This window comes from Apus apus, chromosome 5, assembly GCF_020740795.1.
Source record: "Apus apus isolate bApuApu2 chromosome 5, bApuApu2.pri.cur, whole genome shotgun sequence".
In the NCBI taxonomy this organism is placed as follows: domain Eukaryota; kingdom Metazoa; phylum Chordata; class Aves; order Apodiformes; family Apodidae; genus Apus; species Apus apus.
In genome coordinates, this window is record NC_067286.1 from 33,437,935 (window position 1) to 33,465,594 (window position 27,660).

Sequence of the window (27,660 nt, forward strand, 5' to 3'; positions counted from 1 at the left end):
GATGAAACTCCAGATTTTAAGTAGGATAAATCACACCCCACTGGCTGTGCAGGGAATATCTAATATGTGTTACATTAATGTAGATACCTCAGTTAGTTTGTGTGAACCTGGGCCAAAGTTTCTGATCTCTTTCTCTGTCTTTCTAGCCTCCATACAAGTAGAAGAGCAAAGAACAGAAGTGTAATTTTTGAAAATATTCTTATTGTACCACCTGTAGATTAACATTTTCAATAAGTATTATTTCTCACTTACACACTCAAAATTACAATGCACTGAAGTAAATAAAAAGCTTTTCCTTCCTATTTGTTCCCATTTTGAGGTGACTGCCTGGATTCATACTTGTGTTTTTGGCTCATTAGATTTTTCACAATGAAACTATTTGATCGTACTGGTGCTACTAGCCTTTCTTAGGAATTTTTAATTATTAAATATATTATCTGACTTCTTAGCTTTACAAAATGGTTACTTTTAATTAGATGTGTACAGTAGAGGAAACAGACCTGACATGCTAAGAATCTTTAGCCAGTTTGGTACAATTTAATTTAGATAATCCTTTATTCTGTATCTTGCTGTCTTGTAAAAGGAGCACCAGTTACTACAGAGTTTCAATTGTAGTGTTGAGTTCTGACTGTCCTGCTTCTTCTCCACCCCCCAGTGTTGGATCAAGTGTGCTACACTACAGCTGTGCTGCAATGTTGTATTTAACTTAGACTCATGCACTCTTTGAAAATGGAAGAAAGTAATTGATTGCATGTTTCTGAAAAGTAATATTTGCTACAGTGAGAGAAGTGATTCAAACTTTTATCAGACTGGCATATATTTTGCAAGCTTGATTTTTGACTCTGTGGGTAGATCTCTGTAAAGACATTGAAAGTAAAGACAGTTTTAAATTGATTAGATAGTTGAAAAACATCCCAGTTCCACCATGTTCCATCCCATACATTGTTATTTTAGGCGGTTATGGATGACTTGTCAGCCATCTAACCTCAGACATTCAGTTCAGAGACCTTTTAAATATTTGGGAACTTAGGCCTCACTAGTTGTATAGTCAGCCTAATTAAAGCACTTGATATGAGTGCTTAAACTGTGGATGCTATGTCCCCTCAGTTGCAGTAGATCTAGGCTGCATTTAATTTCAATCATGTTGTGCAAGTATCCAAAAGGTATGTTCACCAAATTATGTTTTGTAGTACTGAAAATATATGCAATCTACAGGAGAAGAACGAAGGTAGGCATAATCATTTTCCAAACGGATTTTCCATGTCTTCAAAGTACATTGGCTACAATATCAAAGCATGTTTTATAGAGGTAGTAGACTGAAAACATGGGTGTGTCTTTCCAGTCATCACAGCAAGTCAAATGAAAACTGTTGCTGAGTTAGAAAATTGAGGTTAGCAAGGACAGACATTTCACATTTTTCTCTACCATTGTATGCAACTGGCTATGTTTAAAAGAAAATAGTATTTTTTTAAAAAAAAAGCTTCAATGAATTGGGATTAACTGAAAAGGATTTCTTCATAAAAGCAGCAATTGATAAATTTGACATTACTCTTTCAAATTTTAGTGAGATGTGCAAGTGCATGAGTTTTATTAGAAATTGTGAGGAATATTACAAAGAAACACAGGTAAGAAGCAGAATCGTTTGACTACTTAATACTGCTCAGTATTTGGGCAGCTATTTCAGTATTACTTATAGTAGTAATGTTTACTTGCTAATGATCTTGGAATATACTTTGTATATAGTTGTGTAAAAACCTCATCAGATAATATATGCCTTCACTAGAATGATTCCTATTGTTTACAGTTAGTTAGTATCAAACATGTTACATTTCCTATCATTTGTGAATGTATGTGGTTTTCCTTAATGGTTTTCTATCTATCTTAATGCTTTGGAAAAAAAATCTTCCACAATGTGTGTAAAGATATGCTATTTTGTGAGGTAAGAATAGTCTTTCTTAGGAGCTATTAATCTGCAGCTATCCATCTGCCATACATAAAAATGCTTTTACATATCTTAAGCTGACATTAGAAAGAGAAACAACTGGACTGATTCAGCTTTTCAAGGGTGCATGTAGATTAGATATTGGAAAGAAATTCTTCACTACGAGGGTCTTGAGACACTAAGATGGGTTTCCTGAGGATGTTGTGGATGCCCCGTTCCTGCAAGTGTTCAAGGCCAGGTTGGATGGAGCTTTGAGCAACCTGGTCTAGTGGGAGGTGTCCGTGCCCATGCTGGGGAGTTGAAACTAGATGATCTTTAAGCTCCCATCCAACCCACACCTGGTTCTCTGATTTTATTGTCTCAAAGCAGACAGTCGGTTAGGTCAGGGTGCTTTGCTGTATGTGATCTGGGAACATTTTGCTTCTTGGCAGATTCATACATATATTCATCCATAAGAATGTTCATTCCCATTTTTCCTACAAGCACAGATTTTTACATGCATGGGTGTAGTGGGTCTGGCTGGGATGTAGTTAGCTTTCTTCATAGCAGCCCCTGTGATGCTTGTGCTTTGCATCTGTGAGTAAGACACACCAACATTTTAGCTATTGCTGAACCAGTGATTACACAGTATCAAGATTTTCAGTTTCTCACTCTGTCCACCCAGGCTCAGGGTGAGCTTGAGGTTGGGAGGGGTCACAGTGAGGACAGTTGACTTAAATTGACCAAAGGAGTGTTTCATGCCATATGGCATTATGCTCAGCAATAAAACTTGAGGAGTAGGCATTCCAAGGTAGCTGTTGCTCAGATACTGGCTGGGCATCTTGTGGGAGATGGTGAGTGACTGCCTTTGCATCACGTGTTTGTTTGGCTTTTTTCTTTCATTCAGTTACTAAACTGTCTTTATCTTGACCCACACATTTTTCTCACTTCCTGTCCTCTCCCCTGTTCTCCTGAGGGGGAGAAGTGGGCGAGCATCTGGGTGGGTCAGGGTGATTGACCCTGGCCAGGATCAACCCACCACAATGGATGACAAGTCACATATAGAAATTGAAATATAAAATGTCTGAATGAAACACTTTGAGTACCCAACAGAGAAAATTGTAGTTCTCTGAAAATAGTTTGTGCATGCGAGATTGAATCACCTGTAAACTATTAAATAGATTTAAATTACTGTTATGTAGAAGTTTGTGAACAAAAATCTACATGCGTATTATCTAGTTTTAATGTGAAACTAGAAATTTTAATATTTAACTTATTGAGAATGTATATGTAGTTTAGTTCTATATAGCATTAAGCCAGGTAGTTTCTAATTCTGAAATTTTGATTTTTTACAAAATCAAGGTAGCCTATCAAACATGTAAAAGCAAGACATATCTCCTGAAGGTGGTGAAGAATAAATACACCTCATAAACAGAAGTAACTATCTGATTTTCAACCTTACGGATGTTAGACCAAACCCTTTATTTTGTGTTTCTGTATTTTCAATGTGCAATAGGTACTGGATTACAGAGTTCTGGGTTATGTTCAAAATGGACTCTAAACTGTCCACCACTATGGAAGAATTTCAAGAACTGGTTAAAGCTAGTGGTGAGGAGTTACACTGTCATCTCATTGACACAACTCAAATGTGAGTGCCAATGTCTCAATGTGCTCAGAAAACAAACTTTTGCTCTTAATTTCATTTATCCATATATATTGTCTCTCCAGTATAGCAAGATAGTGGTTCTTTAGTGGGTTAATTTTAGTAAGTCTTATGCTATCTATCCCTACAAGAGTTTGTACAGTACTATAGATGAAATATGTATTACACAGAGGAACAGACTGACCTTCAAGAATTGCTTAGGTTTTATTTCACTGCTGTGTAGACTTTGTGCTGATTCTCAAGGCTAGATAACTTTTACTCTATCCAGGGAATTTAGATTTTGAAAAATCCTTGAAGTCAGTGAGAAAGGAGAATACATTTTGGTTGGGTAACCCATGAGTTAAAAAAAGTGTGTTTACATATTTAACACTGAACTTAAGTGAGAAGATACAGTTTATTACATTGTCAAGGTCTTGATACTATTTTATGTGATTTTAGTTATAAAATTACTTGTTCTGTAGAGAATATACATCATATAGTTCATTCTTGGGAAGCGAACCTTCCTTGTTCTATGTAGTTGTGTGGAACCATTTAACAGTGTCAGTTCATGCTTTGGTTAGAAATGCACAGGCAAAAGCACAGCAGAATTTGGCATACATTTTATATCTGGTTATGAAAGAGGACATTTAGTTTTTCAAATACAATTAAATTTCATTACTCCATGAATGAATAGCATTGGGGGACACTTCATACTGAGGCTGGTCAAGGAAATCTGTAGGAATTACTACATGGGGGAGCACGGGATGTGTTCAATGAAGACAAGTTTAGGGGCAGCAATTCCAGAAGTGCAGTGTATAACCTCCTGAAGTTTAGTAATATAGCTGTGTTGTACTTATGTACTGCATCAATATAATAAATACTAAAAGTAATGTTTTGGCATATAATCTGTCATGCATGAAAGGAGCTTGCTGTTTAGAAATTAAAATAATTCACTTTGTATTGCAGTAAGGCATGAAAACAATGTCACTTTTGTATTAGGGAGGGAGAAAAAGTTTGATCTTCAGAAAATAACTCTGAGTAATTCTGCTTTAAAATTTGTCTAAAAGAAATTCTAGGGATTGGCCTAGAAAGCTGACACAGCGTGTAAAGGCCAACACTAGTAAGAAACGGAAAGTCTCGCTTCTTTTTGATCACCTTGAGCCAGAGGAGCTGTCAGACCACCTTACCTATCTTGAATTCAAGTCTTTCAGGAGGATATCAGTAAGTTATTTACTTTTATTTATTTATTTTAAACAAAGTTGGGAAGGATGTTGAAAAGATGGGAGAGGGATAGTATTGTAAGGTTAGCTTTGCAGTGCAAGTTGTTGGACAAGCTGAATCTGTATCTAGACTATTTCTGTTTTACTAGTGTTGAAGGTGGCCAGTGGTACTTATTCTGAGTTCATACCTTTTTGCTGCAGTCATTTCAGAGAGGAAGATTGAACCTTTTAAGCAGCTGTGGAGCAGATTTGGGGCAAGGTCAGTAGGAAGAGGAGTACACTATTTTATCTTCTTTCAAATTATCAATTTTTGTTAGAATAAATGGTGACACTGGACACAGGAACAAGTAGTCTCCTTTGGCTCAAATCAGTAATCAGGTTGAAATGAGATGAAGGAAACTTGGAATATTCTCCTGGAATGTTAAGCTCCTGTCGCTGTAGGATACAATGCAGCATTCCTGTGCAGTGACTAATGGACTGTCTATAGATGTCTACTGGATTATGCTTGCCATTTTTTATTGTGTCTAACAAAACAAGGGATAAGAAAGCACTTGAGAAAATGCCATTTTTTTTAATGTAAGGGTGCAGGGGTGAAATATTTCATTAGACAAGCTTTCAAGTATACAAACAATCCATAAGGTTTTCTCTAATTCATGTTTTCTTTAATTTGATTTGTTTTCTCAGCTATGTCGGTAGCTGATAAGATGCTAACTTCCCAATGCACCTTGACTTCATTTGCATCCTTGTATGCTGCAACATTGATTTTAATCAAACTTTATACAGTTCGCACATGGAAAGGAAAAGTTGATATTAGAGACCAAAATCTAAGATGGCTGCAAAGTCAGCATGATGATAACAGTGAAAGCAAAGTGGGTTTATTAGGAATTTTTGTTTGGTTTGGTTATTTACTGGGTTTTTTTGAACACTACAATTTGAAGATGAAGTCTTGCAAGGAAAGGGACTCTCAATAGTTTGTGAAGGATTTCACAGTTATATATTGATGCACTTTCTTTTGAGCTGACAGTACATGACTCCTCATGTTTTGTGTGGAATTCAAAAAGCCACAGAACCAAAATCATGCAAAGATTTCTGCCTGTAATAATATACAAAGCTTATATAACTCTTTAACATTTTCAGGCTCTTTGCAGACATGAAGTAATTAATGATTAATGAGCATAGCAAGTATGATTGCCGTTGGAGTGTCAGATGAGTCATAAGAGTTCCAACAGTACTCTTTTCATGCAGGGTCTCTGCATATGTTTTGGTATTTACCAAGACCTTGGATCAGAAAATTAAGTGCAATTAGTAAATAGCTGTATTAATTAAGTCTTTGCAGAATGTGTTCATGATATGTTAAGCCACAGAATTCTTTTATTATTCTCACATGGCAGCAAATACTGGAAGAAAGGCTGCAAATGACCTGCTGTGTTATCAGTCATTGGAATAACTATTCATAGGTTTGGTCATTTGAGAGTCAGAAAGGGAATACTTGATCCCCTGAACATACACAACACACAGCAGAATCTTCCACGAGACACCATGTATCTTGCAGCAAATAAAAATGCAGGGGGTGTTGTTCACAGAGTAATGACTGCAGGTATGCTGGTATTTGGAAACCATTTTAATTTTTAGTTACAAAATACAGGGAGGCTACAGTCTTTTGTAAGAATCTGGATTCTGCTTTCTTTTTGAGGCTCATAGATTAGTAATTGCAATACCAGACTCTTGCATTATTTAAGTACCTGGACTTCTAGCTGCCTCTAGCCATCTTTTTACAGCTGATCCCATTAATAAATTCTTGCACCAAAATTATTTTGATACTTCTAGTAGTATGTAAGATATACATTTGTTCAATGTTAAAAAAAACCCAACATTTTCTGAAGGAGAGAGCTGCTGAGACCAAAATACAAACTAATCAAACTGATTCGTAATTTTACTGCAACTGCTATGAAATCCATAATTATGCAGTCAGATAGTGAAAAAATATCTATCTGTATAGTGTAGTTGCTTGAATTTCAAGATCCAGCCAAACCTGGCTGGGGTTCAAAATTCAAACAATAATTGTAATTAAGTACCATGTAATCTCAGAGACAGCTCTACTTAATAACGTTAAATTTTCTTCTATTTTTAATTTAATAAGGGGAAAATCCAGAGATGCTGGTGTCATATCTGCTTTTTAAAGTGTTAATAGTTCTTAATAAATAGATGGAGAAAAGGTAAAAAGTGGAGAGAGAGGGAGAGCAAGAAACAAAAGTGCAGCCTGACAATTTATGACCTTTTCTTAAGGATCAGTGCCATTCAGCATACCACTGTGGTCTTAAAGGAATTAACAGCTATGAATGTTTTTGGTAAGATGTTAATGGTCATAGTAGTAGTCATAGTAAATAATGGATGTGTAAATCCCATGTCATGTTTTCTGATGATTCAAATTCTTGTGTATCTTGTTAATGGATAAATCAAGAGAATGGATAATCATTTCAGCAACAAAAACAAATGATTGCTTCTCTTGGATCTTAATGGGAAGAATAGCTTAGAAAAGATCCATTTGTCACATACAAGAGTCTACTGAATAATTTTAGGTTGCTTCGGTTCCATGAGAGATTCTCACAAGCTGTATTAAAACATAAAGGCATCTGTAGCCCTCATTTTTAATGGTCTTACCTTAGTTTCACATTAATCTCATTGAACTTTTTTGTATTAGTGTAGCTTAATTCAGAAGTATGCCCTAGCTATGTAAACTGAACACTTCCTTAAAGTATCACTGAATTACTAGATTACGTTTTAAATTTAGTTTAACCTTCCCTGCAGAAGCCTAGATTTAATGAATGGAGCCCCTGAGGCTGGGAGGAAAGCCCCAAGTCTACTCATCCTAGTGGTTTGTAAGAGCCAAGGCTCCCAAGATACACATGATGCAAATTATGTGATCCAAATGATGGCAAATAGATACTTTCAGGTAATTCAATTATTTGAAGCCTTCTGCTTTGAGTGGAACAAAATCATGACAAAGGAGATATTTCAGTTTTACTGATATTTAACGTGTAAAAAATATAATTTACATGTTTCATTAGAAAAACAGACCTGTATCTGCACGCAGACCATGAGGTACATAAAACTACAGATGATTTTTCATTTACACTTCCTTTGGATTTTTAAGTTCTCAGATTATCAAAACTACATTGTGAATAGTTGTGTGAAGGAGAATCCAACAATGGAAAGATCAATTGCTCTTTGCAACGGAATCTCTCAATGGGTGCAGCTAATGGTTCTCAGCAGACCAACTCCACAGCTTCGGGCTGAAGTGTTCATCAAGTTCATTCATGTTGCACAGGTCAGTTACATTTTGACATGTGGTGTTTGTTTTGTTACCTTCTTAGACAGCGCTTTAGTTGCTTTTCCCACACTACTGCTGTAGGCTTACCTGGAAGTGCTGGCACTGGACTCCTGGTTTATACATGCAATATGCACATCTGTGTATGCTGTGGTTTCCTACTGAGTGTTCAGATACTGCAGTGTCTTGGCACCATGACTTTCTGAAGGAATTGTTTTCACTGAAAAACTTAGGCTTGCTTTTGAATCAGCTGGTGAGATTCCAAACTGTGACTGCATACCTTTCCAGAGCATGAACCACTGGTATGCCTTTGGCCATAATTAGAAGCACTTCTATCAGATATGTCTTACCTGGATAGAAGCAGAGTTATGGTCCTATTGGTAATCTTTGCATTTCAATTCATCTGTATAACCAAGATAATAGGCAGTATTTCCTACCTGTGGTAGACTGTGAGAAGAGGGAGAAGTACTAAGGAAGTATTTGGAAGAATGACTGTATCTGCAGAATTAATATCTGATTTAATAATGGTAGAATAAGTACATGTTACATCTAGTAAAATCACAACTCATTACTAAAATGAAGCCAAATGGACAGTGGCACAAAACTTGTAAGACTTTAGAGGAAGGCAACAGGGGAAAAGTAGAATTTGGATTTGCATATTGAACGTGAGCCTTTAAAAATTAAATACTGATTTTTGTATGTCAACACAGAAGCTCCACCAGCTGCAGAATTTCAATACATTAATGGCAGTGATAGGAGGTCTGTGTCACAGTTCCATTTCCAGACTCAAGGAAACAAGCTCATGTGTTCCTCATGATGTAATTAAGGTTGGTATTGCTCCTCTTAAGTTTTACAGATAACATAACCTTTAACTTTTTTGTCATTGCATACACAAAAAACCAATGTTATTTCATTGGATATGATGGAGAGAAAGAGGAAAAAAAAAATAAATGAAAACTTCCTTTGGTTTTGGAGGGTTTTTCTTTGTTGTTTCAGCTCTACAATATGAGTAACTCCAAGTGCAGGAGTTACAACCCCACTTCCAACCCCACCTTTCTTCAAGATTTGTATATCTTCTCTAATACTCTAATACTTCTCTTTTAATACTCAGATGTGAGAAGCTGCATTTTCATTTACATGCCATAGTACAGATTAGCATTCAAACACGAAAGCAGAGAATTGGATCCTAGAATATTTGAGAACATAACGTCATCGATAGCAACATCGACCATCTTGAGTCTCTGGAAGGCTTGCACAGTGCTCCACTCTTTGAGTTTGAAACTGAAATAGCTGTTTTTCTTCATCTGATCTTTCCCTTTGACAGATTTTATCTAGTTCAGACTTGAACAAACTTAGCCTTAATGCACACACATTATAATACAGTGGAATGTTAGCAATTGGTTGTAATTTCCAATAAAATACTGGTGAAATACAGAGGGATATATTTTTTGCTGAGATTCCAGCTGCTAAAACTGTGAAGGAAAGCGTGTTTTTTTAGCAATTAAATGGCTTCTTAAGAGATTACTTCTTAAGAGACTAATATGCTTTATTATTTTATCTTGTTTGGGGCCTGAAAGATTTCAGGTAGGTATCTAATTAACCTGTTTTGATCACATTATGATCAGCTTGAATGAACAGTGAATACCTGGTGTATAGATCAGAAGTATGACCTCCCACTGATAATGATTGCAGCTGTCAGGATCTATAAAACCAGTTAGCAAGCTTATTTTAGAAGCATGTTGTTTTTTAGATTTTGTCATTATGAGGAGTAGACTTTGTATGTGTCCATCACTTGAATAACTTTTTGCATCAAGAAATTGTATACACATGCTAATAGAAAGCAGGCAAATAAAGGCTGGTTAATTAGTGACTTGACAATACACTAACTTTAACAAACAGTTTGTGAAGCTTAAAACCCAAGGGATTAGATAGGAACTTCCACAAGAAAACATTGGTTCATTGATTTTATAATGTTAAGAGTCAGCTTTGTATCTGTATAGTTTTAAACAAGGGAAATATTTATACTGCTAGCCTTAAGATTCATTTGGCCTTTACAACAAATCCAATATATTGTTTCTTCTTTATTTGCATGGGCAAAAAGTTTTCTTAAAGCACAGATGCACTACTTCAAACTGTAATACCAGTTTTGGTTACACTGTGATGGGACTGTAGCACAGTGTGGGGTTTCTGTGCTAAGACTTTCTAATTCCAGCAGTTCCAGCTGGTGACCTGGAAGCCAGAGAAGTGCATTCCTCATTTTTAAGTGAAGATGGTTGCTTTTATGAAGGCCAGAGAGCTTGTGCTGTGCTTATGCATTAACTGCATACAGATCCCCTTGATTTGAGAGGATCGTATTTCTTTTCAGTGACTAAATAGGGAATGTAGGAAGACCTACATTATAGATTAGGATATAAATTTACTATCTATAATTACATATTGTATTCATAGTTTAATTAGGGGCCATGAATACCTAGATTTCATTTAAAGGCTAAAGTTTTAAAATTTGTGTAATGAATCATTGTGAGCAAACCTCTTAATAATATCAGGGGAAGTTTTTGTGCTGTATGACCGGAATAAAAACAGTAACCAGTTTTCATTTTCTTGTTTTCTTTTTATTTTTAGGTGTTTAATGAAATGACAGAACTGCTTTCATCTTACAGAAATTATGATAGTTACCGACGTGCCTATAACGAGTGCAGTAACTTTAAGATCCCTATCCTTGGTGTCCACCTGAAAGACTTGATATCACTTTATGAGGGCATGCCAAACTACTTAGAGGACAAAAAAATTAACATATACAAATTATACTCTCTGTATAACCACATAAATGAGCTGATACAACTCCAGGAAATGCCACTTCCCCTGGAGGCTAATATGGACCTTGTTCATTTGCTTACAGTAAGTCTGTTAGATAAGATAAATACCTCCGTTAAAAACATATTTCATATATATCTCAAACAACTAAGTAGAGAATTCCGTTAATTGTAAATGCATAATATTGTAAGATTTTTTTTTTCCTTAGGGAAATGTACAATCATAGAAGAGGAGAAAGTTGGTGATACTGATTTCTCTGGCAGTAAGGGTAGAGGTACCAGTTCAGCAGTATGCTTACAGTTATTCCTATAAGGGAAGGAAATGTTTATTCTTGTTCTGCTATAGTAGTAAGCAATCTCTGTGTACTTTCTTTAGGGAACCACTCTGGATCCTCTGCTGATGAGGCCTAAATAGAGAGAAAAGTAGCAAGTTTTCTTAGATGCATCTTGGAGGCAGAAGATTGCATACAAAGCTTCCTTGTGTTGAACACACAAACTTGTCACATAGAAGTTCAGTCCCTCAAGATGTGTAGGGATAAACAAACATACCACATTTCTAGCCAAGTTTCTTCTGGCACTAAAAAATTGTCTGACCTATAGGTTAGTGAAATATAGTTATTGTATTACTCCTCCAGGCATATATTTTCAGTGTCATGTTATTAATAAAATTGATACTACCTAGGACTTTTGTCACAATAGTTTTAGCTTCCCCTAGTAAGTTCATGGGATCATAGAATCATAGGGGTTGGAAGGGACTTCTGATGCAGCAGGGACACCCCCTGCTGCAGCAGGAACAGCTTTTAACAAGGTAAAATACTACCTTTTATTAAAATAGTAAATCTACCTTTCCTCAAAGTGTTTCTCACTTTACATAACTGTTGTTGACATCTAAAGGTTCTCACTAAATTTATGCAAGTCCATTTTTTATGCTCATCTTATACTTCTTAATTCAACGTAGTCACAGCTGGGTTGGATAAATATGACAAGTTTAAACAAGGTTTTTTTGAGAATTGGAGTTGATGGACAGTTTCATTGGAATGATGCTTTTGTCCTTTGTTGCACAGTAGACCACTTGAATATTTTGGGTGTAACAGTTTTTTTTCAGGTTGCTTATTAACTGACTGCTAATTATGTCTACAATCACCTGCTGTGCTAATGACTGTGGCTGTGTAATGTTACAGATTTCCAGATAATGGCAGTAACAGTCTGGAATTTAGATATGTACCCATTTCAAATTACTGGGAACACCTGTGCAGCTCAAGTTCAATTTTTCTAAGTGCAACCTAAATTATACTAATGCATGCCAGGAACAAGTTTATCAAGTACTAGTGACTGGTTTGAAATTAAACTAATGTTGTGTTTGTTTTCAGCTGTCCCTTGATCTTTACTACACAGAAGATGAAATTTATGAGCTTTCATACGCACGAGAGCCGCGAAGTCACCGAGCTGCTGTAAGGGTCTTTCCAGGTTCTTAAAAAAAGGACATTTTTTTAATGAGTAACATAACTTCTGTCTCTCACATTAAATTTATTTTATCCTAAATTCAAAACATTTTAGCTTTAAAGACTGAGCAAAAATTTGATAAAGCATAAATTGTTTTGTTGATGTTGAAGCCTAAGCTAGAATAAATGGGAGACCTAACACCATATTAGGTTTTACAATATTAACACAAACAAAGTTACTTATGTAGAAACATGGCATCAGGCTCAGTCTTGGCAACTGATTCTGATTCTATTAAATTAAGAATTGTTACGTGATTCAAGTGATGAAACCCAAGAGTGTTACATTGTAGTTTTGTTCCTGTTTTATAAATATGGAAAAGATGGTGAATGTACAGGGCTGTAAATGACAATTTAAGGAACAACCATTATTTTGGAAAGCTTCCTCTGAACTTCCATGTAATTATCAACAGTATGATGTTGGGTCCAACAGGCCATTTCTGCAGTGCTGTATCAAATAGTCCATTGTCACAAATGAAAGAAGTGTAATGCTGAAAATATTTCCATGTGGTAATAATGAAGTTCCATTCATTTTATTCTAGCCTTTGACACCTTCCAGACCACCGGTAGTTGCAGACTGGGCCTCAGGAGTAGCTCCAAAACCTGATCCAAAAACCATCAGCAAACATGTTCAGAGGATGGTAGATGTAAGTATGGTTGACCCATTTACCTTATCAGTCGCAGTCTTAATCTCCAGGTATGAGAACATACAAAGAGGGGAAAAAATACTGAACACATTCAAAGCTGTGCTGAATTTGTAAGCACTTCTGTCTTGACAAACAGGTATTTCTGCCTAGCTGTAAGTAGCAGCAGTGGCCCTTGAGATGGGGAAGGAAATTTCCTTAAATGGCTAAGGAGTCAGTAGGGAGTGTGAATGCTAGTTTGTGTACTTGCAGAGTCCTTCTTCCAAGGAGCTGGGGAGTCCATTTCTGCCAGGGATTCCAACATCATATTATTGGTGGAGTCTGAAAGTGGTCCTGTCAATGGCTTTCTTACTAGCAGCCATTGCTTTTTCTCTCTTTTGGGTCACTTGCTTTACTGGAAACCATCAAGTAAGCTCAGGGGATTGATTCCAAAACTGATGGAGAGAAGTAACGAGTTTGTCTTTGCATCCCTGCTTTGTGGCTTTTCCTTCTAAACACTTCCAATATTGCTTGGTATCCTTTGCTAAACACTGTTTTGGAATATGTTTCTAAATTTGGCCTAGGTGTGCTCCTAGCCTTGAGGCCAGAGACCAACAGTAATGTTGTTCCACAAGTGGAAAATAGCTATCTACATGACAATTCTGTCATATAACTACTTTTCACATAACATTGACCTAATAAAATAAGCTAGGCAGCTACACTGATTTGGCTGCAGAGATCATCACTGAGAACACTAATTGAGAGCACTCATACAAGTTTTATATGTAGGCCTGGACATAATGATCTTAAAGCAAAACTTTCAAAAAGAGCTGTCATTGTAGTGAAGCATTTATACTTACAGAATCATTTTGGTTGGAAAAGACCTTTAAGATCACATTCAACTATTAACATTAGCACACTGCCAGGTCTACCACTAAACTTAAGCACCACATCTACCCATCTTTTAGATACTTAAAGGAACTTCCCTGGGCAGCCTGTTTCAGTGAAGAAATTTTTCCTAATATCCAATCTAAACTTCCCCTGGCACAACCTGAGGCCATTTCCTCTTGTCCTGTCACTTTGTTAGTTGGGAGAAGAGACCAATCCCTACCTTATTGTTAGAGAGCTAGAGATGATAAGGTTTCCCATCAACCTCCTTTTCTCCAGACTAAACAACTCCAGTTCCCTCAGCTGCTCCTCATTAGACTTTTGCTTTAGACCCTGCACCAGCTTTGTTGCCCTTCTGCGGACACACTTCAGTGTCTTTCTTGTAGTCAGGAACACAAAACTGAACACAGTACTCAAGGTGCAGACTCGCCAGTGCTGAGTACAGGGGGCAGTCACTTCCCTGGTCCTGCTGGCCACATAATTTGTGATAGAAGCCAGGATGCCTTCTTGGCCACCTGGGCATGCTGCTGGCTCATATTCAGCTGGCTATTGACCAACACCCCCAGGTCCCTTCCTCTGGGCAGCTTTCCAGTCACTCTTCCCCAAGCCTGTAGCATTGCATGGGGTTGTTGTGACCCAAGTGCAGGACTCGGCACTGAGGCTGGTTCAATCTCATACAGTTGGCCTCGGCCTATTGATCCAGCCTGTTCAGATCCTTTTGCAGAGCCTCACTACCCTCAGGCAGATCAACACACCCATCCAACTTGGTGTCATCTGCAAATTTGCTGAGGGTGCCCAAATACTGAGCCCTGGGGAACAGCCACATGTGACTGGCTGCCAATGGTATTTAACTCCATTCACCACAACTCTTCAGGCCTGGCTGTCCTTTTTGTCCAGCTTATGTTGGCTTACCTACATCTTGCTACAAATCAAGAAATCATAATGCTTCTTTAGTCTCAAGCAAAAAAAAACCAGACAGTTTAATAGGTACTGGCAGAAAGTGGAAGAGGAAATCCGTAAATATTGTGGAGACTTTCTAAAGTGGTAATTCAGCCTATCCCTGTTATAAACTATTCTACTATTACCTTGCACAGTCTGTCTTCAAAAATTATGACCATGATCAGGATGGATACATTTCCCAGGAAGAATTTGAAAAGATAGCTGCCAGTTTTCCATTCTCATTTTGTGTAATGGCTAAGGACTGGTGAGTACCTAGTTCTACTTATCAAGTTTGTAGCGTATGTTTTGGGTTTTTGGGTTAGTGTTTCCAAATTTTATTTCTGTCTTTTAGTTGGTAAAATCATCCTCTTCACCCACAATAGTAGTGAACAAAAGCATCTTCTAAATATGTGGTAAATGAGACCTTAATGAGCTTAGAGCAGCAGTAAACAGGTTGATGTAGAAGGAAGAACAGTTAATAGAAAAAGAACATTTTTTTAAAAATTATATTCAGTATATATTACTGAAGAACTTTCCTAAGATGAACCACTCCCTCAAAAATAGAGAATTGGCAGTTTTGGTCAAATTAAGAACATTTTTTCTTAACATATTAAAGAATGCAAAAATACAATAGTAACTATTCAGAAGTTTTCTATGAAGTAGTTCTGAGGTTGCATCACATATGCAGGTATTTCTTTTATCTTTACAGGCTACATTTTAAATGTGTAGATAAGCTTTGGGAGACTTTGGGAGCAGTTGACAAGATTACTGAGATCACTGTAGTTTTTGGCCTACACAACTATTGCCATTATAATTTGTGAGGGAAAGTATGTTTAATTCTCTTTCTAGTTTTAAGAAAATGTATGTCTCACAAACAACTTTTCTTACTTATTTACAGGGAAGGTCTGATTAGCAGGGATGAAATAACAGCTTACTTTATGAGGGCTAGCTCAATCTATTCCAAATTAGGACTTGGCTTTGCTCACAACTTCCAAGAGACCACTTACTTAAGGCCTACTTTTTGTGACAACTGTGCTGGATTTGTAAGTTTACTTTTCAGTAAATTATATTAATGTTGTTTGGAATAATGCCTTTTTTAATCTGATAATCACCATGTGTCATATACAGAAATGGATCTACATAAAACATCAGTGAAGCTATACAGAACACAAGGTTTCTGCCTGTGTAGCTATTTAAGGTACCCTTTACATCCCTCTTGGCAGTACTGTTGTCTGTTTAAACATGGCTCCTGCCTTGTGTTTGCTTGTGTCACCAGAGTCTCAGGCAAGACTTCCAAATCCAGAGCCTTCCACTCCACAGGGCTGTCAGAACTCATGTCCTGGTACAGATATTACATGCCCCAGGCCAATGGCACAGAAAGATTTAGTAAAACTGACTGTCCTCCCAATACCCAGTTTAGCTGGGATCAAACAAGTGTGCCAAGATAGAATATCTACTCCAGCTCCACAAGTTCTCCAGGGGTGGTCAGATCTGCTGATGTGTTAATTTGAGAGCAGTTCAAGGTATTTTGTTTGTGGTTGAGGAACACATTAAAATATTCTGCTTACCTTATGCTAAAGAGGTAAATAGTTCATATTTTGACCTTACCATAAAAAGGGTAGAAAATAGATATTCTGCAGGTGCTCAGATCTTAGAAATTAGTGGAGCTTTTATTGGATTTTTATATCTCAAGGTATCAAATGTGCAGATAAATATATAAATACATAGCCTTTCTGTTTATTTGCATTTTAGATGTGGGGAGTCATTAAACAAGGATACAGATGCAAAGGTAAGGTACTTTATACTTCTTTAATTTTAATCTGTAATTGATGATGAATGACAAAAAATCTCATCATCCTGTGGTCCATTGCTGTGCCTTTGGACCTATTTAATCTTGACTTCTCAGGCAGGAGTAGACTGATTCAAGAAGTTTGACAGACAGACAGGTGGTCCAGAAGAAATACAAAGATGAAGGAACTCATAACTGATAGCTCCAGCCCTTTGCAAAACATAACTGAATTCAGAGGGTTTGCAAACAGACCCTTCTGTTCCAATGGGCACAAATACCAACACTGTGAAAACTGTGACAGCACATTCATAATGTGTTTTGCAGAGTTTTCTTCCTCATACGGATACTTGCTTTCTCTGCAACTCCTATAGTCAGAAGGCTGTTGCCACTGAATGTTGCTGTTTTGCGTTTTCACAAGGAAAATGAGTTCTAGGCGTGTATAGCAAAGCCATGTGGTTGGTCTGTGGAGCAGATCAATGTTGTTACAGGTAGTACATGTAGAGAACACCCAAAAGCTTCTTGTTTCCTGGAGAAACAGCACAGTGTGAGAGCTGATCTTAGATGCTGCAACAGGACCACTGAATGATATAAACATTGTTTTGTTTACAGACTGTGGAATGAACTGTCACAAGCAATGCAAAGACCTGGTTGTGATAGAGTGCAAGAGAGGACCCAAAACTTCAGCTGCAGACAGCAGCCCAACATCTGCTTTTGCTTCAAGCCTCTGCCCAGTAGGAGTCAAAGAGCAATTCCATGGTGAGAAAAGATCACATTAAAAAGATCAAAAGGTCTAGAAAATCTTTCCTTAGCTCCTTTTTCTTTTAAGGCTGAGTTGTATAGCATCATTTGAGGTTTTATTAGCTAACTGCAGTGTTCTATCAACATAGAAATTAGAACCAGACATAAGTGAGCCTGTACCAAGTAACACCATTCCACTTTGTCTGATTAAGTAAGGACTCTCTGGGAGACTTCTTGTCACATTATACATTGTATGGTGCACAAATTCCACAAAAACTGAGTAAATCTTCTGCCAGACTAATGAGAAAAGGATGCCATGAACTGAACAGCTGACAAGTTCCCTTAACTCTCCCATCAAGCAGGTGTTGGTACGCTCCAGTTTTTACCATTGTTATCATATTACATGACTACTGAACTGTTACAATTCTGATTCAGATTTCAATGTGGAGTTTATAGTGTCAGTTTACTTACATATCTGTGTGCAAGGAAAACCAAGAGCTAATTCAGTGGTTTTTTTATCCACTTCAGTATCTGAATCTACAACTCCTCTTTATCCATCCATCCTTCATTTAATCAGAAATGAAAAATTCATCTCTGGTCTTTTCTCCTTATATCGAATAAGCTGTATAAACTGTTACTACTGTCTATTACTATGTAGGCCTCTAAAGGAAGAAGTGTTGTCCTTGCATAAGACCTAAGGCTACTGTTGTTTTTTTTTTCTTTTGATGTTCCAGCTCTCTCCATACTCACTTGGAATTTCTCTCCTGCTCCTGCCTGTAACCTAGTATTTTTCAGATCTACTTGCCACTTTGATATCAATCTTTTGTGTTGTATTTAAGATTCATGTGGCTATCTTAGGCTTCCTGTTGGCACTTATGTGGAGCACAATGCAGCCAATTTATAGCTGACCACGTGCATCTCTATGATTGCACCTGCGGTAGCTGCAGCACTGGACAACAACCATCTTGTGGGATTTCACACTTAGAGAGATTGAACTGTGTTGCCCCATATTCACCCAAGTGTGCCAGAATGTGGTACCTCTTACCACCACACCATGTTGAAGAATCATAATTCATGTTTGTGTTGAAGATGCAAACTTAATCCGCTCCTCTGTATCTTCAGTTACTTCTCTGGAGCCTGCAGCAGCTACTGGACTGACTTTGTTCTTTACCCCCATGTGTTTGAACACATAGCCTCATTTTGTTTTCTTCCCAACAACAGAAATTACTTTATCTTTTTTAAAATCCTTTAATCACATCTTTTGCCCACTGCTTCTAACATTGTGGGTGGCATTTCCCCCCTTCAGTTTTCACTTTTAATTGCAAAATTAAAAGTATTTTAGGATGACCTATACAAAAGCAGTGTAAAAAAAAAATATTCATTGTTTCTCTTTTATAAAGTGGGTAAGTTGTATCTTACAGCTGCAAGTTGTGATAATGCTGAACTAACAGCCAGGTTTAATGTTCCAGCCCAATCACTAAGATCAATAGTCTATATAAAAACTCCTGGCCATATGGAGGTTTTTCTCTATCTGATCTTGATGGTACACCTGTTTTCCTCTTACTGATTCAGATTTATGTTACTGAGGCCGGGCAAAGAGTTCTTCCAAGGGACACAATATTGAGAAACTTCCAGTGACAGCTGTTTTGGAGAGGAATTAATGTAAAAATCAAGAAAAAATAAATGTTTTTTTATTTATTAAAATAATGTTTAATTACTAAGCCTCCTGTTTCTCCTTTCCCGGGGTAAGATCTTGACTCAGTTTACCGTATATATTCTATAGGACAAGAAGGATCATTCACATTTCCTAATGGAGAAGCAGTGGAACACAATGAAGACAGCAAAGACCGAACCATTATGCTCATGGGTTCCTCAGCTCAGAAAATCTCAGTGAGACTGAAACCAGCTGTGGTTCATAAAGGTACACAGACTGATCCTGTACTGCTGGCTCGTGATGTATCTGGTAGGCAGACAAAGAAAGAACACAGGATGCCAGAAAATCTGTGTCTCCAGGCAGCTCCACCATCTCCATGTCCAAGCCCAGTTATAGGCCGCAAAAAGGCATATGTTAAATGGGAGAACAAGGACTCTGGCCAGAAAATTACAGAGGAGCATCACAGCTGTAAACCCTCATACCAGGAACTTGAGCAGGTACGTACATGCTGAAACAAATTCTGTTTTACACAGCACTACTGTTAAGTGGTTGGAGGGTGTTGGGGAGTGGCTGAGTGGGAAGGTGTCACCCTACTCCAGTATAATTTAATTGCCCGACCAATCCATAAGTAGCATTGTAAACTCTTTGCCACACTAACTCCAGTAATGCTTCACTTCAAGTGTAAATTTTAGTATTAGTATAGGGCTTAGGGCACACATTTTGAAGCCCTTGCTATGTTAACACTGATTCCTATCAGTCTTAAAAGTGACAGGCAAGAATGTGAACACAATCCAATCCCTTAGGACAGGATATTACTCCATAAAATGACTAACAGTCCTGAATTTCTTCCTGCCTTTTGTGGTCTCTGCTCCTCTAAGTGACATAATTTACAGGACTGAGAGGACGAAGAGTTCTGCTTTTATTCAACTGGCAGTGAATCTCTTCTATTTTTGGTAACTCAAGAAATTTTGCTGTGTGAACAGCCATGATGATGCCTTTTGCTAGATTTCACCTACATCAACTCAGCTGCAGCTCGCGTTATTCTGCAAGTGTTCTGACAAAGTAGCTATTCATAAGACTGTGTCACCTCAGGGCCATAAAGCTGATCAAAGGGCTGGAGCACTTCTGCTATGATGACAGGCTGAGGGAGTTGGGGCTATTCAGCCTGGAGAAGTCTCTGAGGAGACCTTATAGTGGCCTTCTAATACCTAAAGGGAGCCTACAGGAAAGATGGGGAAAAACTTTTTACCAGAGAGTGTAGTGATAGGAAAAGGGCTAACAGTCTTAAACGGAAAGAGGGTAGATTTAGGTTAGACATCAGGAAGAAATTTTTCACCATGAAGGTAGTAAGATGCTGGAATAGGTTGTCCAGGGAGGTTGTGGAAGCCCCTCCCTAGAGGTGTTTAAGGCCATGTTGGATGACATCTTGTGCAGTCTGGTGTAGTGGGAGCTTGGAACCTGATGATCGTTACGGTCCCTTCCAACTTTAACCATTCTATGATTCGGCCCAAATTCAGGTTTGTAGAAACACCTTTCCAGACAGATTAAAGATACTACCACAGTATCAAGAAAGCGACTGATGGATCCAGATATGATTATGAGGAACAAAGGCAGATTTATTTTCATACTTTACTCATTACTGTCACTATTCTGAGATGGACAAACATGGAAATAGTACAACAGGAACACAGCCTGATTTTTGAATTATCAATATAACTTTCTAAGTATCCTTTACTGTTGATAAAGTGAGATCACATTTTATGAAAGATGACTGGTTTCTTAAGACAGAGATTAAGACAATTAGCAAGAATCTTCCAGTACAGACCACTTTCAGTCAACAGTACATTCAATATAGAAAAGGATGTATAGATATACTTTTAAGAACTGGTTCTTTAAAATGTCCCGTTTGTGAGTCCCACAATTTACACGTCCTTCCTCCCTCAGCAGATCCTGACCTCAGTTACTGAGCAGCAGCTCATGTCATAAATTAATGTCTTAGATTATTGTAAATCAATGTCTGCATTAGTAGAGTGATACAATGTGAGCTGTGTTCTTGTTTCCCATAGATTACTGATGTTATGAGTGGAACAGTGGAGGCTGTGGACATGGCTATCAGATGCCAGCTGCTGGAAAGTTACTAGAGTATACAAAAAGGATAGGCCAGTTGACTATGGAAACATTCAAATAAGTTACTGGTTCTGTTCCACTGATAAGCACTACACCAACTTATGTTTAGGCCAGTCAACCTAAACATACAACCAGACAGTCCTGAAACAAATTCAAACTAAAATATAATTCTCTATTTTTTTTGTTTAGGAACGAAATATTCTAAAGGCAGACAATGAAGGTTTAAAGATCCAACTGGAACATGCACATAAAACAATTGAATCTCTCACAATCCAGGGAAGAAACCATGTAGTCGACAATCTTCAACACAGAGACTGCTCCTAGCAGACAAGAGAGGAATTCTCCTATGGAAGAATCTAAGATTGAATAAGGGGTTGTGATAAAGCTGCTTTACCAAATGAACTAGAGAGAAAGTCTGAAGAGTGTTAAACAGACATGTTCTCTTTACTCAACACATTTCCATATTAAACATTCACTCCCAAATGTAAAAATCAATTCCTTTGACTTTATAAAAGCATTTTAGCATTATCTGTGCAATGAAAATAGTATCTTCTGAGCTTGCTTTTAAAAGGAGTGACATTGCTGCTGAAGTTTCTGTTCATGATGAAGACCATGTGGATTCCCCAGTGACTTGGCTGCCAGCAGCACACCGTACTTTACAAGTGGTCTGACAAAGCAGCTGTTCATAAGACTGTGTCACCTCAGACTTGGTCCAAATTAAGGTTTGTGAAAACATGTTTGATAAAGCTGAGTATTTAAGTAAAACTGTATAGATACTCCATTAAGAGAAACAGTTCCTTCTCATGGTGGCTGAAGCCAATTAGAATTGTGACATGGACAATCATCTTTATTTCCAAAGTTTAACTAGACTATTAAAATAAGTAGTAGAGCTAATGATATTTGATTCGTAGACTAAGATAAACTGACAATTCTTTAAAACCTCTTTCAAGCTTTGTAAGTCTTTCTGATCAAACACTTACCTTTGTTAAGGTAAAATAGATGAGATGGTAGAGTTTACATTGAATACTGTTCCCATTTTTTTGTGTTCCATGCCACAGCTTGGAACACTTAGCCCTACCTATTTGGCTTGAGGGATAACTTGTCCACAGACAGTAGACGTGGGTGGGACAAGGCTGATTATTTTTGTCTCATGTCATAGTGGATGCCATTGTTAAGTAGAACTTCAAGAGCCGTATCATGACTGAAACTGTACAGTAATCCCAGTGCAACAAATACTGTATTCCAGAGCTTCTAACATCTTCTGGTTCTAACCAAGGTTCTTCCGGTTTCTCTCTCCTAGATTTAACATGCACTTTAGGTTATGAGTCAAGATGAGCGTTCTCTTATGTGTGTAAGTTTTGTACAGTAAAAGGTGCTAGGGAGGTAACTTAAGTCTTCTTAAAGCTACCAAGTGTATGTATTTTTAAGAGACAACAGAACAGTCTTTCAAAAGTTACTGATAAAACTACTTGTCAGAATAGCCAATTTTTAAATTGCATTTGTATTTCTTGTACAGACAAGAATCTGTACACTTGTATAAAACTCACATCAAACAGGGATTTGATGTTAAAACATCATAAACTTATGCCTTTGATATATTTATGTACAAAGACTACTTAATACTCCTCAAAACTCCTTCACTTACAAGTTCATTTTAGATTTAAATTTAGTCAGCTTATTTCAATGGCATGTGTACTTTGTGTTCAAAATGGTATAGATGTACGTTCCATCCACAATTTACAGTCCTTACCTAGCATACGAATGCTTTATTTATGAAAAAAGTCCTTTTGAAACTACCTGCTAGTTTAGTAGTTCCAAAGTCTTGTTTTGAACTTGGATTGTGCTTTCATCTCCATGTATAAGTAAATACAAATAGAGGAAAATAGTGGTAGTAGATTTTCAGTTACCTTACTGTAAATAAGTGAGACACATAGGACAAAACGCAGCAGCTGTGAAGGTTGTGCAGCTTTTTTTTTTCCTCATACACTAAACCTGAATTATTAACAATTAACACGGAATTGCACTTTGATCAATGAAGCGATCAGAATGGCTTTCGGGTCATGTCTGCAAACTTGCTTTGCCCATGTTCTGTAAGCTTCTTGATTTTATCCTCTATTCAGGGAACTACAGCAAGGCATATTTCTAATAGGCAATTAGCAAATGTCTGTTTCTGCAACACTTAAGCAAGATGAATACATTTTCACATATTTTGAAAATACCCCAAGAGAGCAGCTAAGACTCATAAATCTTGGGCAGCTAAGGTAACTGCTCGCTTGTGGTCTAAACTCTGGATTCTAATAGAACTTGTGTGTATGCATATACTTTGTCTACACTGGGGGGGGTGGGCATCATGAACAAACTCATATTTAAAAAGAAAATTCCCAAACATCAGCAGCTGGCACAAAGGCTACTGTTACTAGGTTGAGTACTTCATACTCAAAATTGAGTTTTGACCATAGATTTGTACAGTTTGAAATGCTAACTTAATGTTTCTCTGTGCTGTCTTCTTCTTCCTACAAACAGTCTGAATTACTTAAAAAGGATCTGCTTGCAGGAATGTCTTACAGAACAAGTATGTGGTGCTTCATCTATGCTGAAAACTTCTTGCTAAGAAGCCAGTTGATACCTGGAGAATTTCAGAGCTCTCAAAGTACCTTCAGGTTCTCTGTATGCCCAAACCCTACAGTTTTCTTTTTTCTTTTCCTTTTTTTTTTTTTTTTTTTTTTTTTAATGGTGATATTCCCTTCTTTCGTGACTTGCTTTTTGCTGCATGAAAGACTAACGGCAAAAACTGACTACAGGGATGACTACAGGGATACTGCTAAAACTGGCAAAACTACTGAACAAAAATTACAGCTGTATTAATCTCCAACCTGCTTTGGGCTAAGAAAAAGATATAATCAAAGTACATACTGCTGTCTAAATGTCATGTTCGCAAACACTGATAATAAAAGCTTATCTGGTGGTGGCAAATGTAAATGAATAGCACTCACCTTTATTCCTTCTCCAGGCTCAGCTGTGCTTCATGTACATACAGGAAGGAAGAAAAAACAAGTGCCCCCTCACCCCAACTACTGTTTATTTTTTGTGTTATTTCTGATCATTTAAAGATAAAAGTAAATAAATAGAGTGGTATCACAATTAACAAGGCAGGCCCTACTGTTCATATTCAGATTGAACACAACTGCCTTTAAAGTAGCTTATGTATGTTTTGGGAAGTAGTTTTTTGTAACAGTAGCAATCTTTTTGCTGTTGTAACTGATCTCTGTGTCAACTCAAAAAATTTTTGTTTTAATGCTGTGTGAGAAGATTCAAAGTGTACAGACTGTAAAGATTTTATATAAATTGTAAGATTTTTGTTTCATATTTATAATAGAAAAAATATAAAAATTGCACTTCATGTCTCTGAATTTGAATCTCGAAGACATTTAAACAAGCTATATACATCTTGCTTGACTCTGTCATCTGAGACACTTCTGCAGGGATAACCTGGTACTGAAGTCCATAGCCTAGCTTCACCTTCTGTGAGCCTTGGAACATTGCCTGAGAAAGCCTGGAAGCAGCTGACACTGGACCAACACTTTTTCACTCACTATTCCAGGTATTTCAAAGCACAACGTCTCACATTTGTTACAAATGCTAATTCTGAAAAGATTTCACAGCATAACAGCCAAGTTTAAACAAGGCTTCTGCAGTGTCTGCTAATGCATTAAAAACGTGCTGTTCTTTAGCTTGCAGCCAACCTCAAAACCACTATGTTTTTGATATGAGGTAATGAATGTTCATTCAGTCATCTTCAAACATCTGAGGGCAGAAGAGGAGTGCAGACTAACTGCTGAAAACAGAATTCCTGTTTATATTGGCAGACCTGCTCTATGGTCTTGCACATTCAAAAGAAGTTGTGTTTTACTTCATAATTATAGAAATAAAAAAACCCCTTCAAGTAACTGGAAGGTATTTCCTTAGTTTACATGAAGACAAAAGTAATTATCATATAGACCTAATAATCTTCGACGATGATAAGATGGCACTGAGGTTCCTCAGTAATTCCAGACAATGTAATAGGGAATTATTTGTGATGTGCCCTGTCTGTTGAAATTCTCCTATATAGTAATCCACAGCCTTCTCCATTTTGGTAAAAATATAACACTTATTTTTCATTATCATGAAAAGTAAGTAAGTTTCATCATGATTGTAAATCACCAGCAGTAATTTCTCCTTACAAACATAGGAAGAACATGATAGTGGCTCCAAATCACACTACGCAACTGATGCAGGTAACTGTAAATACAGGACTTTATTCCTCAGTGTTTACAGCTGTTAACAAAACTGTCTCAAATCCTGAAAACCATCCCCAATCTATTTTTCAATTCTTGATCAAACGAAACAATACTCAGGTAAGATATTCACTAGGTGTGAATACACACAAAAATGCTCACAAACAGCTATATGAAAACCTTTTACTTACAACAGAATTTTTGAAAATACTTTTTTCCAAGACAAATATACAAAATTTAAGAAGAGGTTTAAATCAATAATTTTCACAGTATTATTGCATCTTTTGACAAATGAAAAGCAAACATTCTGACACGAGAGGACAGAAAAGGATACCTCTATGAAATGTGGTGGTGCTTCAGTTTTCAGCTACTAGCTTCACATTTTGGAATTACTTAAGAAAAACTGAAATGGCCAGATTGAAAAAAATCTCCAACCATCTTTTACATGGTCTACATAAATATAGCTGAAATATAATATTGAGATAATCTGTTAGATTGAAATAATCTGTCAGAATTACATGTGGGCACATAGCTGGTTTACTTGATGGTTTACTTGGTTCAGAACTGTCCTGCCTACTAGAAACTGATGAGTGTAAAAGCACCCAGGCACATCCACAGTTGCAACACTTCAGCTAAACCAGTGCAGCTTCACATCTTAAGGCTAATGAAATCTTTCTGCATAGATAAACCATTTGATTTTCCTAGCCTATTTCCTTGGTGAAGCAAAATGCTTGACTGCTGTTTGGAAATTACTTGTAGGAAAAAGTAACACTGGTATGAACAAACAGAATCTTACATTAAGGCTCTGGTTGTTAAAAACTCCATCCTTTTGCTGACAAACACTTCACCTACAAGATCAGCAGTCTCACCTTGGTATATCATCCATTTGTGAGCTATTACAGAGCACTAGCCAAAAGCCAAGTTCAAAAGCAAGAAAACCAGTACTGTGGTCCCCCATGATCCAGTGAGGGCCTCTCCATAACGACTGCAGAGGCTCACAGCAGTGTAGGCCAGAGGGGAGGGTACAAACAGATTGGTAAAGGAACTATACTGGTAGCAGTTGGGTGAAGTTATTATTTCAAGAATTCAGGCTAATTCAAGAATTCAGGCATTTCAAGAATTCAAGGAAAGGAAAACTGCCCTTTTTTGCTAAGCCCCTGCTAAAGTATGGGCAAGGCCATCTCTAGCAAATCACAAGCATCATTCTCAAGCAGACTATGATCAGAGAGGAAATAATGAGAGAAACATCTTAAGTTTGTCTGGATTAAAATTTCAAATGAAAAGGTTGGTGATTGTGCTAATAAATTAAATCTGGCACTGGCTTTTGAAATAGATCATTTGATTTTGAACTGAGCTTTACATTCATGCATAAAGCTCCCTGTGAAACAGGATGTGAGGCATGTTCTCCTGAAGACAAAACAACCTCTTTTTAAAGCATACCAAATATGGTAAGGACTCGTAACTCTGGAACATTAAACGAAAATCAAATCCTAAAGTTCAATCTGCAGGTAAGTCTATAGCTACACATAATTAAGGTGCTTCAAGGTTACTGTGCTATGCAATAAACAGATACCCTCCGGTTTATCAGATGCCTTCTCAAATCTCTCTGTAGTAACCTGACCCTAACAAATACTGTCATGAGTTTATACATCCCCCTGTTCCACCTCTGTACTCAGGAGTGGCCTCACAGCAAGGGAGCAGATTTAAAAGATGCTGCACAACAGAAACTGTCTTCTTTAAATGACAACTCTAAATTAAATTCTTGTCTACATCTACTTCCAGCAACAATTCATGAAAGCTAACTCCTAGAGTAACACTGTGAAACAGAAGGCACCTATACTGTAACAAGACAGTTTCTTTTAGGTTAGTAGATCAACTGGTTGGCAGAAGTAACTGAGGAAGGATAACTACTGTATGAGATGTCTTACTAGCTGGGAAGTTGGTGATTCCCACATACAGAGCAGGTAGGGGAGAAAAAAAAAAAGAAATGGTGTGTTCTTTCTCAAGAAGCTCAGCTTATTCAACCTTTGTGTCTCAAGGATTATTCAGAAGGAATGCATCAATGAACTCTTACCAGACATGATGGCTGCAGAAGTTTTCTGCCCAATCTAATCTTAAAATATTTGTGTGAAACAGAAATAAAATGGAAAACAGGTAGAATGAAAACAGACTCACCATGATTCTGAGTTTATAGTACATGCT

The 27,660-nt window shown here is 37.2% G+C and overlaps 2 protein-coding genes across 5 annotated transcripts in view; one reads left to right on the forward strand and one right to left on the reverse strand.

The window, feature by feature from the left end:
• RASGRP1 (RAS guanyl releasing protein 1) overlaps positions 1-23,873 on the forward strand; it is a 44,109-nt gene extending 20,236 nt beyond the window's left edge. Inside the window, exons 1-15 of one of the 3 annotated variants that reach the window (XR_007889609.1) lie at positions 801-1,939; positions 3,438-3,569; positions 4,631-4,784; positions 7,938-8,111; positions 8,822-8,938; positions 10,734-11,009; positions 12,295-12,375; positions 12,966-13,070; positions 15,029-15,138; positions 15,772-15,916; positions 16,626-16,662; positions 17,272-17,418; positions 19,184-19,551; positions 21,371-21,903; positions 23,705-23,873. Coding sequence is in view for 2 of the 3 variants with exons in the window: in XM_051620666.1 (XP_051476626.1) it covers positions 1,876-1,939; positions 3,438-3,569; positions 4,631-4,784; positions 7,938-8,111; positions 8,822-8,938; positions 10,734-11,009; positions 12,295-12,375; positions 12,966-13,070; positions 15,029-15,138; positions 15,772-15,916; positions 16,626-16,662; positions 17,272-17,418; positions 19,184-19,551; positions 21,371-21,505 (2,045 nt within the window). In the remaining variant the exon portion in view is untranslated. Of the gene's footprint in view, positions 1-800; positions 1,940-3,437; positions 3,570-4,630; positions 4,785-7,937; positions 8,112-8,821; positions 8,939-10,733; positions 11,010-12,294; positions 12,376-12,965; positions 13,071-15,028; positions 15,139-15,771; positions 15,917-16,625; positions 16,663-17,271; positions 17,419-19,183; positions 19,552-21,370 lie in introns of those variants that run through there. The other 2 variants (XM_051620666.1, XM_051620665.1) reach the window with 2 other exon arrangements.
• The window catches only part of FAM98B (family with sequence similarity 98 member B), a 31,019-nt gene continuing 14,060 nt past the window's right edge, over positions 10,702-27,660 (reverse strand). The window contains exon 9 of one of the 2 annotated variants that reach the window (XM_051620669.1): positions 10,702-11,331. In XM_051620669.1, coding sequence (XP_051476629.1) covers positions 11,297-11,331 — 35 coding nt within the window. In that variant the 3' untranslated portion in view covers positions 10,702-11,296. Of the gene's footprint in view, positions 11,332-16,857; positions 17,189-27,660 lie in introns of those variants that run through there. The other variant, XM_051620668.1, reaches the window with a different exon arrangement.